The sequence below is a fragment of the Osmerus mordax genome, chromosome 4 (assembly GCF_038355195.1).
Source record: "Osmerus mordax isolate fOsmMor3 chromosome 4, fOsmMor3.pri, whole genome shotgun sequence".
NCBI lineage: Eukaryota > Metazoa > Chordata > Actinopteri > Osmeriformes > Osmeridae > Osmerus > Osmerus mordax.
In genome coordinates this window covers 21,518,446-21,532,299 of record NC_090053.1, presented here as the reverse complement: position 1 = coordinate 21,532,299, position 13,854 = coordinate 21,518,446, and the positions used below count along the sequence as shown (strand labels likewise).

Sequence of the window (13,854 nt, the reverse complement as noted above, 5' to 3'; positions counted from 1 at the left end):
TAAAGATTCTGATGTCTGTGCTGTCATACTGTCATAATGTTATCCATAATCTCAGGCTCTGTCTCCAGCTCACGATAAATGTCGTTTTAAGCAGGTAGCCTGTGTTTAGAAACAACCCCATTCAGCAGCCCGGTGTTAGTGACAGAGACAGGGGAGAGGAGGCAGAGAGGACAGCCCCACAAGGCCACTGTCTTGGCAACAGGCTGGTCAGGACATCTTCAGCTGTTGGGCAGACTTACTGATGCACTTCTTGTACCTGAAAATGAATAGCTAAGCAGCTTGGGCTCTTTGAGATGTAAATGACACCACTTACCCAGTGTGTTTATCTCCTAGCATTAATGTCCACTAGACAACATTATATCCCAATATCTGTTTTAATCTCTTGGATGGTTTTCTCATGCTAGGTTTGCTGGTGAGTGTAGCAGGGTAGTAAGAAATAAGACAATTATGAAGAAAGCTGCATTTTCTACCCAGACAGTGAAGAAGCGTTATGGGAGTCAGATGGCTGAGCGGTTAGGGAGTCGGGCTTTTAATCAGAAGGTTGTTGGTTCGATTCCCGGCCGTGCAAAATGACGTGTGTCCTTGGGCAAGGCACTTCACCCTACTTGCCTCAGGGAGAATGTCCCTGTACTTACTGTAAGTCGCTCTGGATAAGAGCGTCTGTTAATGACTAAATGTAAAATCAGGATGGCACCTGACATCCTTGAGTATTAAAATACCTCAAATGCTATTATTAGATATTCAAAAGAATTGCAAAAGTAGGCCTTTGTTAACACACATTATAATATGAGGTTCACTTTACTGGCACCAGATGTGTCAATAGCTTCTGTGTTTGAGTAGCACAGTGGCATCATCTGACACTTGTTTCCAGGGGCAGCACTGAGCTGTCCAATTAAAGCCTGTCTCATCTTGTGTAGGGTAGCTTATACTGCAACCTACAACGAGCTTAGTCAGTGATACCAGGAAATGAGAAGATACTAAATACCTACCTGGTACCTGCAATAATCTATCACCATCAACATAGGTGAGTTTTATGATCTTTCTAAACAAGTGACGGTCTTGTATCTCTTCATGGTGATTATTTTATGCTTGGTTGCATTCAACTGAACCATTTTGGATGAGACGGGCAACTAAGATAACTTATCTCGGTGTTAACTCGGTGTGATGAAAACCCAATTTACTGTGTGGTGACATGAACAGAATGGAATAGTAGTTTTCCTTGATTCATGATTTTGTTCTTTTTCCTTCACAACTTTGTGTAGAACAATTATTTTAGGAACTGTAAGCTTTCTAAAAGGCAAACATCAAAAAAAAATTGGCCGACAATACGCGAGGTGAACACAACCAGAGACCACATTCACCACAATTCCGGTCATCGTGATGTTGAGGGGAGATGCGTTCACGTGCGCTTCACAGTGCTGCAGAGCGAGACCAGTGGATGGCCCGGGCTCGTGCTACAGTACGCTCCTCCTTCGGTCGCGGAGATAGTAGTAGCAGCTATGGACTCTACTGTGTTACCGAGAGGGTTTCCACAGGTCTGGTTTAAAAGTTTGGATCTGTTACTTGATAACAGATCGCCATTAAACTAGCAAGCCAGACAGCTAGCTAGTTAGTTATAATGCAGCAAAGACAGCTCTGTCTGGAAGAGCAGTACGTAGTAGCTAACCAGCTAGGTAGCTAGGTATCATTTGGAGATTTCAGCAACATTTCAAGAAAATGCTGAATTATCTGGCAACGTTGTCAAGCGTTATTATAAATGTAGGCCGACTTCATTCACAATTAGTACGCGTCTAAAGACTCAATCCATTAACTGGTAGTGTATAGCTTGCTGTCCATCTCGCAAGATAGCCAGCCTAGCATTGTAGCATGAACTACATAGACAACAAGCCAGCGACGAGCTTTCAAGCTAACTGCACATTATGAGTCATACGTATTGGCAGGTCCTGGCCACGAACGAGTTGTCATTCCTCCGTTTTTGATGTGTGGGATACCTTCCGAAATAAATCGCTGACACAGGTAGTGGGCGCTGTAATGATAGCTGACGTTAGATTACCGCACCGGGCTGCACACTCGAAAGCACACAAGCCTGTAGCTAGCTAATTAGCTACCTAGCTATGATGGCCATCGGGAACACTGAGACCTGTATTACAAACGACGGGCAACCTCACCGAACGCTTGACATGCCTCTGTCAACAGGAGGCAGAACATGGAAACCGTGGAGAAATTGAACAAAGACCTAGTTTCACATAAACTGTTGGATAATAAGGTGCTTTCCAAACAGAATGGCAGAACAGGTAACGTTAAAATTTGCGTTGTGCGATTGATGTTGCTAACTCAGTCACCTGTGTTAAAAGTTAACTGAAGTTGCATGAAAATACCTATAACGTCTCAGATTACAAGCCCTTGTCCTTTGAATTGCAGGTATTGCCAAGCATCTTTACAACACATTCAAAATACACACTTTGCAGATTCAGTCCATAAATCGCTCAGAATGTGCCACTGGTAAGTCTCGTCTTCCTGGATACACCGTTACAGACAATACAGATACCTAAGAGCATAGTTAAACTCTTGAGAACCACAAGCAATACTTGATTACATTTTAGCCCTTAGTATTTACTGTTATGGGGATAGTATAATGTAATTTAACAAACCGCATACATATTTACTGTACTGCAGTTGGTTTTTCCTGCTATGTCTGTTACTCTGTAACCGTGCTGATCCAGTTGTGTTTCCGTTGATCTGGTTCCGTGCGCCAGGCTCATGTCCCAATCTGATGATGAGTAGGAACGAACAGCAGGACGTCCGCTCGGCCCCCCTGGCCCCCTCGGCCCTCACCCCCCAGCTGCCCCCCCGCGTCCACCGGCCCCTCTGCCTCTCCGTGTCCTCCGACAGCAATGGCCGCTTCAAGACCCTGGAGACTCAGGAGTGGAAAAACAACCTCAAAGCTCAGGTACTAACAGACAGTCAAACTGATCAAAACTCCTAAAACACAGTCATGTTTCAGGTATCAAGCGGGCAGTCTAAACGCAAGGTCATTGTGAACAGTGACATTCTTGGGACATGGCAAGCGACAGCTACTTAGTAGGCATAAACTAATATTTAAGAGTGTCACAAATAAGGACAAGAACAGCAGTAAAACACAAGTAGCTGTTCCAGAGCCAGGAACAAGTACATTTACATTTAGTAATTTAGCAGACGCTCTTATCCAGAGCGACTTACAGTAAGTACAGGGACATTCCCCCGAGGCAAGTAGGGTGAAGTGCCTTGCCCAAGGACACGTCATTTTGCACGACCAGGAATCGAACCGGCACATTTCGATTAATAGCCCGATTCCCTAACCACTCAGCCATCTTAAACCAAGTAACCAGGTAATGTGTTCATTTAGCACTGTAGGCACTCCCTTTATATCCAATGCAAATCGCAGCAGGGATTTGAACCTGAGACTTCTTGATCTGCAGTTAAGTGCTCTACCACTGAGCTGTACCACCCCTATACATTAGCAGTACATTACTTCTGTAAAACCCTGCAAATGAGGGTTTTCTTTACGTGTTCTGTCTGAGATCCTGTTGGATCACTCTCGTAAGAGACTTCATATGTCTTTTGCTATTTTACAGCATATAATATTGTAACTGAGACTGTTATTGTTGCATAATGCCTGGTAGCTGACATGAGGTTACCTGGTACTGTGCCTGGTTAACACAGAGCGTCTGTGACTCTGACCACCTGCATGCTGTTAGGGCCTATGCTCCCTTATTCGCTGTTCCACATGCACTATTTGTATGTCACTTTGAGGAAAAAAAAAACAGTTTTCTAAATGAATAAAATGGAACGTATGGCTTGGAACGTAAACAGATGTAATGTCTCCTCTCCGGGCACAAGATAAGCATCCACCAGCCAAATGCTGCTAAAATATACCAGAGTCTAGTAGATTTTCTACACTCGCCACCCCCAAAAAATGGTAATCTAGTGAGTGGCTGGTCAAATTTGAACATCCACTATCCATTTGGCTGGTGGACAAAACATGACGACACGTGCCCCCTCCTGCCAGTGCTGTGTGGGTGCTGGGCTGCTGCAGCTACAGTGTGGATGTCCTGTGTTGCAGATGGAGCAGGCCCACAGCGCCGGGGCCGCTAGCAGCACCGGCTCCCTGGAGAGAGCCTCCCTGTTCTGCGCCTCTGGCCTGCCCAGTCCGGTGGAGACCCTCACCAAGAGCAAGTCCTCCAGTCGCTTCTCCCTGTTCTCCCCTCCCTGGAACAGCAGCTCTGAGTCCGACTCCAACCCCCCCTCCCGCTCGGGCTCCAAGAAGCTGCGGAACTACAGTCGCAGGGCGGCTACCGGGCCGGCTGGCGTGGGCGGCAGGACCCCCGACGCCCCGGAGCCCAAACCCAGCGGCCCCGAGCACTTCCAGTACACCGAGCCCGTCATCTCCAAGGTGACGGACTACATCTACGTGGGCAACCTGAACGCAGCCTACAGCGGGCGCACGCTGTGCCGCAACAACATCGACATCATCATCGACATGAGCGGCCTGCCTGGAGAGCCCTGCCCCAGCCCCTGCCTCAGCCTCATCCCCTGCACCTGCTCCCGCGGGGCCCGTCACAGCTGGTCCCGCCTTAAGGTGGACATAGCACAGGTCCCCGACGCACCGGGCGAGAGCCCCGCCCTCAAGCAGCGCTGCTTCGACGACATCAACGGCTGCATCGACGCGTCCACGGAGAAGAGGAAGCGCGTGCTGGTGCACTGCCGTGACGGCTACTCTCTGGCGCCCGCCTGCATCATCCAGTACCTGATGGTGAAGCAGAACATGAGGCTTCTGACCGCCTACGAGCTGCTCAGAGCCAAGTACCCCCTGAACATCCGAGAGTGTCACCAGGACGTGCTGGTAAGCCTGGAGAGGGCTCTGAGGCCGGGGGGCAGCGTGGACCCTGAGGGCTTCAAGCAGGCCATCTCCCGGAGGGTAGCCTGGTCCTGACGGGCTCACACACTGATCATCTGGGTTTTGTTTTTTTGGTTCATTGTACGGGCATTTCATTGGTTTTGGTTTTGGGGGGTTTTATAGAGTGAACTACGGGCAGCTTTACATGTTGTCGTTAGACTAGCCAGTCAGGTGTAGTTGTCACACCCGCGTCACAAAAGTTGTGAAATGGAATTGCTGCTGGTGTTGTCATTGAACAGCCTGTGAATGTGACCTGGGATCTCCTTTAGTTCTTCTCTCCATTTCCATACGAGGAGACAGAAAAGATGTTCTGTGTACAGCTGCTAACTAAGTCAAATGATTATGTTCTAGAATCCAAGAAGTGAGATAAAAAGGATGCCTTTGGCCGCTCATCTTGCAGCCATGGGTCAGGTTTGGTTTCAGGGGACTACGAATATGAACAGAAATGCTTGGAAGACTCAGGAGACCTATTGATGTCATTCCAATAAGCTACAAACTGCTTCTGGTGCCTGGCAACAGAAGACTGGACTTGTTACTGGATAATCTGCCCGTCTCCTGGTGGGTGGAGGGCACTGGAGGGGCCACATGCTGGGAGACTTTGCACATGGATACCTGTTGCTGTACATGGGAGCCTCTACTCTTACCATCTTAGACATGGACAATATGGGATCCTCAAGACATTTTCCATGGTCACGAAACCAGCTGGAAGATCATAACTGCCCTCTGTGAGGAAAACTGTCTTAAACAAAGTGACATTCTTTTAACCTTTTTTTGATGTAGTGGTGCTTGGAAACTGTGGCTTTGTGATTTTATCTTTGGTGTATGCAGTGAAACTGGTGGTCAGTACCTTTTTTATACAAAGTCAGTATTAGAATCAGGCTGAATAACGATTCAATGTGTTATACTGCAACAGATCTAATTGCACTACTCACAAGACTCCAGAAATGCACCGTTTGGTAGGTTGTAGTGAGCGGACAGTGCTTTAGCCAGTTGGATCACTTTTTGAGTTTACATGACTTCTCAAAGACCTCTGGATTTCAATTAATGTAATAACATTGTGTTACATTAAATTAGGTAATTACATAGTGATCTAGTCTAGTTAATTACATAGTGATCTAGTCTAGTTAATTACATAGTGATCTAGTCTAGTTAATGACATAGTGATCTAGTCTAGTTGTTTCAGTTCTTAGCCTCCGGAGTGGTTGCAGTGTCACAGAGGAGGAATAATTTAGCTTCTCAATAACATCCATGTAGATATTTCTTGTCAGGTTGTAGTACATTTGTGTTCATCTGTGGTGATTCTATATGAAAGGAAGCTGGAGGTTTGGTGCTGTGGTTTGGGTTGGTGTCTTGTGACGATACAGTGACACTTGCACACATTGTATGCAGTTGTTGGGCATTGATAACGTTTTTGTTCACTTTCCTATTGATGCTATTAATGTTTTATCAGGACACATGATGTCATGATATTACGAAAGAATCTTCTTCTGTGAATTGGTTTAATGCTGTAACTTCTGTTGGTGATAAGTCGCTGTATAGTGCTTGTATTTTTACAAATGCAAAATGTGGTGAGTGGTGACCAATCATCCATGGTGATTATGAGGTATTTTGTTTTCTTCTGTTATTAACTACTTTGGCCATCGTTTCCCTTGACAGAAAAATACTATTTTTTTTTTCTCAAGGCAACCACTATAGCATTTTACTCTTTAAAAATGAATTTATGTTCTAGTAAAGATGATTTTGGCCAAAAGTGTTCTGGATGTTTTAACATGTTACAACTTGTTCTCAGGTGAATTCTAAATGGTCCATAATCTTCTGGATAATTACGAAATTAGAATATGTGAAGCAATGTATTTCCTGTGTCATGTTTTTTAGAGTCTGATGCATTTTTATGTGTAAATATGATAGGGAAATGCATATTATTCTAAAGATTATCTCCATAACTCTAAGATGTGTGTGGTCTGGTTTGTTGATTAGATCAGTGGTCTGTGAGGGTTATTATGAAGTGCTGCCATCATATTAGATATTCTGGGGGCTGTTTCCTCCATGATGCAATCCTGTCACATTTGGAAGGAAGGAGTAACAGTTTACATGAAAATTAAGCAAAGTTGCAAATACAAAAATAAAAGATCCTCTATACACAAAAAAACATCCATGCTTCAAAAAAAGAAAGAAAAAGTCAAAGCAACGTAGTGTTGGTTTATATTTCCAGTGTACTGTACGTCTGTGGTTTATATGTCCAGTGTACTGTACGTCTGTTTGGTTTATATGTCCAGTGTACTGTACGTCTGTTTGGAAACACGAGCCACTTCCTAGTTGGCCTCTGCCAAGTTTCACACTATCAATAGCAACATCCGGGGGGATTCCTGAAGCAATTCACAGTTGTCTTTATAAATTCCTGTCAACCTAATTGGATGCAAACGTTTGAGTTCTGAATCGTGTCCCATTAAGGCAGGTAGACCTGACAGACTGCGGGGAGGTCTTGCTCCTGCTGCTCAGTTTTGGGGACATTTATTAAGATTCAATAAAAGAACATTCACATAAGTATGCTTCAAGGAAGTTTTAAGTGTCACCTAAGGTTTCCTAAAAATGTCCAAATATAAACGTTCTGAAGGTGAGTCCCACTTATCAAGGTTGCCCCAATTTGAGTTGAAGTACTTTATGGTTTAATATAATTTTTATATATATTAGAAAAATTCTAATGTCATACAATGATCTCATAGTGTACAGAAAAGATCGCTGACAAAGAGTTCATAAAAATATTCAGTGATTTTTTTACTATAATAAATCCTCGAAGGATTGTCCCGTTCTCCGTTGAAGGATGTGTCTGAGGACATGAATGGTCCAGCTGGCAGATGCATTAGTGATTATCTGCTTAGTGCAGATTTACATGCCATCGGTCATTTAATAGCTTAATCCCACCTGTGCTCATTCCAGCCCTGCAGCTGAATGCCTCGTAATAGAGAGGTTAAAACAGCCGTGTACTGACTTGCTAAGTAGGTGTATGTTTCCTAATCCTTCAACTCAATTACTAACAATTAATTTGTCTGTCTCCCCCGATTACTCAGTGATGGAGTTAGGAAAGCCTGCCATATTCAGGGAGGAAACTCCTCCCAACATCAATTGTTTGCTAAAAAAGCACCAATTCTATAAACGGATACTTATTTCCTGCTGTTTTACCACAGCAATACACTAACATACCCCTGGACCTCATTATTTACTGTGCAACTCCTCAACCTCCATCAACTACATCTACACCAGGTGTTCCTGCAGCTGTCCCTACAGGTCTGGGTCACACCTGCTTAAATGGACTCAAACTCAACGTGTTCACATATCGCCCTTTACTACTAAGCAGCAGTTACTCCTGTTCAAACGCAAGTCTAACTAATGTAGTTGATTCTCGCCTCCTTTGCTGTAATGCATCGGATGCCGACTGCTTTTAGGCGTGAGCCTGGAAAGGAAGCAGCACAGCAGCACTTCCTGCCCAGAAGGAGCTCAACTAAAGACCTTGACTAATCATAAAAATAAGATTCACAATGTGAAAGGGAGGGTTATTTATAATAGAGGGAGATGGGGGGAGTTGGGGGTCGGATATAGTATTTCAGGTGCTTGCTAGCTTATTGGTCTGTGGGTGAATCTACTTCCATAAAGAGAAAGATGGGTCTTCCGTGGCCATCAGGGAATGCAATATATACCTACTTCTAACGCCATCAGCAAGCCACTGCCCAGTTGCTCCCATCCTCCTGCCAAAATCGCCTGCTCCCTGGTCTAGGTGAGAACTGCTCCTATTTCATCCTACTATGTTGCTGGTTCATTTCAAGACTTACTTGGATTTACAGAATTGATTGTTAAGTGCTTGTTTTTCATTTGCACTGTGTTACTTTGGTTTGTGGATTAAGTTGTTACCCGGTGACTTTGTTCCTTTCTAAAGTGCTGCTGGTGTGCAGTTGTAAGATAGTCTGTGTTGGTTATATTGATGCATCACTTGTTTTTAATGTGTGTAATGTGGGTCTTTGTAAAAATCTGAGTCTTCACTTGAGATTGTAAAGATTCCTCAGCCTCTTTGCATGAAGTTTAGACAATTGAATTTGAGAGATATCTTGTTAAAATTATAAGTTTGGTCAAATCTGAATTTAGCATGGGATATCTCTGTTGTCTGATGAAGGGATGTGTTGAAACTTGATGTCATCGCAAACTATTTTGATGTAAATAATACGTCCCAGTTGAGGGCTAGCCTGCTGCAGCTGGTGTGTGACCAGTGTCTGCAGGGTGCTGACAGGAAGGCATGCGTCACGGCCAAACACAACCTGGATGCTGGGGAATCTGCTTAGATAAGACGGGAGATTACCTTGGTATCGCGGAGGCGAGGTGTTATCGCTTTTAACCTGCAAGAATAATGTTGTATGACATGATGCGCATGTCTGATTGCCCTGAAGATGGATCTTTCTGTGACTTTTTTAATTAACCCTTGTGCTGCCTTCGGGTCACATGACCCAAAGGTTCATAACGAACCATCGTTGTGTTTACCCAATTTTACCCAATACAAAAACAAATAAAAATAATTTTATTTCAACCTTTGCAATGTGGGAGGTCTGAGACAGCCCAACGGTTAAAAGAAAATGCTTCACTTTGTTTTTGAATGCGGTAAATTTGTCGCAATACGACGGTGGGTCACAATGACGGATGGGTCAGAATGACCCGAAGATAACACAAGGGTTAAGAGAAAACTATTTGATCAGGAATTAACTTCTATCAGTCCTGTATGTATAATGTGTCATATTGTTGAACCTAATTCCATCCCTCTGCTTTTGTGTATTTTTGGTGACAATTGTTATATTTTTCTACATTTTAAAAGTTCTCATAACATTGTTTTACCACAAAAATTGCTTTCTGAGTCAGGGCTTTGCAAGGCTCTCAGTCTAGCCGTGTCTGAGCCCACAGGGAAGCAAAAGGATCCTCACAATACGTTTAACTGATCATGACAGTATGTTCTTACCGGCACACTGAAGAGCCTGTATTCATACAGGAGGAGGGGTGTTAACTACTGCAAGCCCAGTCCCTGGTGAGACCCTGGCGATCTGTCCAGCCTGTATTTCAGGGGAGGGGTAATGCCTCGGCCATGTCAGAGATGTGCCACCAGGGCACAAGGGGCCTTAATAGAGGTGGTATCAGGTTTTTGATCATCTTCCAGAGCACAAACCTTCCATGACACAGCCACCCAAGAAGAACAGCTGGCCCCACATAGCTCTATCTTTATTTAGCTGATGCTTTTCCACGGCCAAAACGCTTGTGTGGGTATCGAGTTTCTCCTCAGAGGAACAATCATGCATGAATGCATTGGATAGGGACATTCCATGCTAATGTGCAGCAGGGTTGCTGCTTGAGCCTCTTGGGTTCCTTCTTAACCCTTGTGTTATCTTCGGGTCATTCTGACCCATCAGTCATTGTGACCCACCGTCGTATTGCGACAAATTTACCTCCTTCAAAAACAAAGTGAAGCATTTTATTTTAACTGTCGGGCTGTCTCAGACCCCCCCACATTGCAATGGTTAAAAGAAAATTATTTTTATTTGTTTTTGTATTGGGTAAAATTGGGTAAACACAATGGTGGTTCGTTATGAACCTTTGGGTCATGTGACCCGAAGGCAGCACAAGGGTTAAGATGCACTTCTCAATCTGTGTTTGGCTGAGATTCAGATCTAATTAGTTTTTGACAAAGATACTCGTGAAATTAAACAAAACTAAAAACCTGTTAATTAACTACATGAGAATGGTAGTAAGATATTGTGATATTTAGAAAATCTGTTCAAGTAGTTTACCTCTTGTTTGTCCTCAGGGTGTGAAACCAAACAAACGCCATCATGTCAGAGTGAGTAGGAATCACAAAATAACTACTCAAATAATCCTGCTTTTTCCTTTACTTGATTTTAATTACATTAATCTCATTCTCTATAAACTAACCTTTCAGAAAAAAGATGTCCTCAAGTCGCAAGCATAGTCTGAAGGTAAGATGCAGTATATTACACTGCAAAAAAAACAAAGACAACAGAATAAGGGTCATGTTACTAATTTTTCTCTCATCCAGAGTTTGATGCTCGCCATCGCCAAGGGTCTACTGGAAGAAGAGGCGAAGGAGCAGGAGGAATGGAGGAAGAGGTACATGGAGGAGACCTGCCCTTCTCTGTCTCTGCCCAGAACCATGCAGGAGCTGCAGGTACCACAAACACATCTCTACGCTCTACTCCCATTTGGCTCTGATCAGCCCACAAAAACGGAATTGTGTCATTTAACTGATTTATAACTGTATGTTTTCTTAATTTGTTTAATGTATTATGAGTGAAACTTGAATATATAATGCTATATGTGTGAACTTGTGTTGCAGGAGCTCTGCAAAGAGATTCACCATAAGATTGATAGGATAGATGAGGAGAGATATGACCTGGAGAGCAAAGTCAACAAAAGTGCCAAGGAGGTATGGTCACTTTCCTCAACAAAAGCTTGTGTGCACAATGATTGTGTTCAAGCAAGTGCAACTGCTATAGCCTACTAACATTTAAACAAAACCTAACTCTAACCAACAAAAAGATTTAAAAAGTTCAAAGTATTTTCTCACTGGTTGCTACAGATTGAAGACATGCACATCAAGGTGCAGGACCTGAAGGGGAAATTCAAGAAGCCAGCTCTGAGGAAAGTGAGGATGTCAGCTGACGCCATGCTCAAGGCTCTGCTGGGCTCCAAACACACCGTGAACATGGATCTGAGGGCTAACCTGAAACAAGTGAAGAAGGAGGTCAAAGAGGAGGTGAGTATTTAACGCTATTTCATGTGGTTATTGACCTTACAGAGCCTTTAATTGATGTAAGATGCCCTTTCCAGACAGCTTTATAAAAGCCATCTTAACCTTCAGAATGAAAGAAATGAACGGATTTGGGGATTTGGATTCTGTTTCATGAAACGTTTTTAAAAGTTTATGGTCGTACTTGTCAAGGTGTTTCTGGTTAAGATGTTTCTGGTCGTACTGGTCAAGGTGTTTCTGGTTAAGATGTTCCTGGTCGTACTGGGCAAAGTGTTTCTGGTTAAGATGTTTCTGGTCGTACTGGGCAAGGTGTTTCTGGTTAAGATGTTTCTGGCCGTACTGGTCAAGGTGTTTCTGGTTAAGGTGTTTCTGGTCCAGGTGTTTTTGGTTAAGATGTTCCTGGTTGTACTGGGCAAGGTGTTTCTGGTTAAGATGTTCCTGGTCGTACTGGTCAAGGTGTTTCTGGTTGTACTGGTCAAAGTGTTCCTGGTTAAGGTGTTCCTGGTCGTACTGGTCAAGGTGTTTCTGGTTAAGGTGTTTCTGGTCGTAGTGGTTAAGGTGTTTCTGGTTTAACCATTTTTACAGTTTATCAAACTTTAAAACACCTCTTAAAAAGCTCATTGATTAATATTCTTGAGTCTGGGCCAAACTGATCTACTTCCTCTTTCACTCTTTACTTTTAAAGGACAAAGAAGCTGTTGGCGACTGGCGTAAGAACATTGAGGACAAGGCTGACAGGAAGAAGATGTTTGAGACATCCTAGACGCTGAGCTGGAGGTCAAGGAGCAGGTGAGAGGAAACAAGACAAGCACACGCCATCATGTATCATCAGGTTCTACTGTAATGACTCCCAAAGTTATGACGACTTGGTAGATATCTTTGCTAATAATTCATTTGCCCTGTTACAGGATACATAAGTGAGTGACGTTGGCTACTGCAGAACAAGGACAAGTCAATCATGGATTGCAGAAAGAAGATGCTTATTGCAACCATCTTTATGTCCCCATTGAATGCATCTCTACCTTTATTAACCAGTCTTTAAATGAATGACCACTGAACAACTGTTATCAACAACTGTGTATTTCTGTAAAACAACAAAGATAGATTTTATTGGGTGTGAACTCATTAGCAACAAAAACTTGCTTTAATAAATTGCTTTAAGATTACCAGTACTTTGTAGATTGGCTTTGTCTCTGTGCAGTTTTATTACTAGCACTTGACTGGATCAACAAGGCTTCCTAAATAGAAACCAGCAGTCATATGTTTCCCCCCCGCCCAGAAAATCTGGGTTCACATCAACTTGACTTCAGGTAACAAAGATTAGATTCATGGTTGTGTTTATAATATTACTACATGACATGCTATAGAGCTGGAATGATTTAAAAACCATTGCATGAGGAGGTATGAAGCATGAATTCACAGCGGCTGCAAAAGTGGTGCCTTAGAAGAAGAAACATGAAGGCTAATATCCATCAAGCCCTGAGAGATCCAGGATGAGGGTAAGTTCTTCTTGGGAGTGTCTGTTCCTGCGTTTCTCTGTTAAATGTGTTTTCTAGTCTTTGAAAGAGGTGTTTGCGTATCCTGTTTTGATTGAAAACACACCTTCAATGTTCAGTGTGGGTCATCAGATAGAAGAACAATATCTCAGAGTGAGGGTTAATATTTGCTTGGTTAGGGTTTAGTAAGGTATGGTAATATTTGCATGGCTTATCTTGGCTGGTCTAAATTGAGAACATATTTTAATCTATTGTTTTGTTGAGTCCAAAGTTCCACGGTGTAAACTGGCATCGTAGCAACTGTTCTCTTCTTTTTCTGTCGCGCAGAGAAAAAAGATAAAAGGGAGAAACAGACACGTCAACACTAACGTCTGATGCCTGGAAGGTTCGGACAAGCCAGGCGCTTGTAAATACTTTTATAAAGTTGCTTGACAGTTGTAAAACCGACTGTGTGTGAATGACTTCCCTCCCAGTCCCTGATAATGAGCCTTCTGCCATGTTTCTGAGTGTGGTCTGTCGGAGGACTCTTCTGTATTTGAATTACAGAGGATGCCTTCTGCTATATAAAAGATAGTAAAATAAGAACAACAATCTTGAAGGACAGGTTATTTATAATGGAGGCGCCC

The 13,854-nt window shown here is 43.3% G+C and overlaps 1 protein-coding gene across 1 annotated transcript; it reads left to right on the top strand.

Moving 5' to 3' along the window:
- The first annotated feature begins 8,634 nt into the window (after positions 1-8,634).
- On the top strand, positions 8,635-12,858 carry LOC136941538 (troponin I, fast skeletal muscle-like). Its single transcript, XM_067234065.1, has 8 exons — positions 8,635-8,708; positions 10,773-10,805; positions 10,905-10,941; positions 11,022-11,150; positions 11,319-11,408; positions 11,562-11,738; positions 12,418-12,521; positions 12,641-12,858. The coding sequence occupies exons 2-7, from the start codon at positions 10,798-10,800 to the stop codon at positions 12,493-12,495; spliced, it is 519 nt and encodes a 172-aa protein (XP_067090166.1). The 5' UTR covers positions 8,635-8,708; positions 10,773-10,797; the 3' UTR covers positions 12,496-12,521; positions 12,641-12,858.
- The last annotated feature ends 996 nt before the right edge of the window (positions 12,859-13,854 follow it).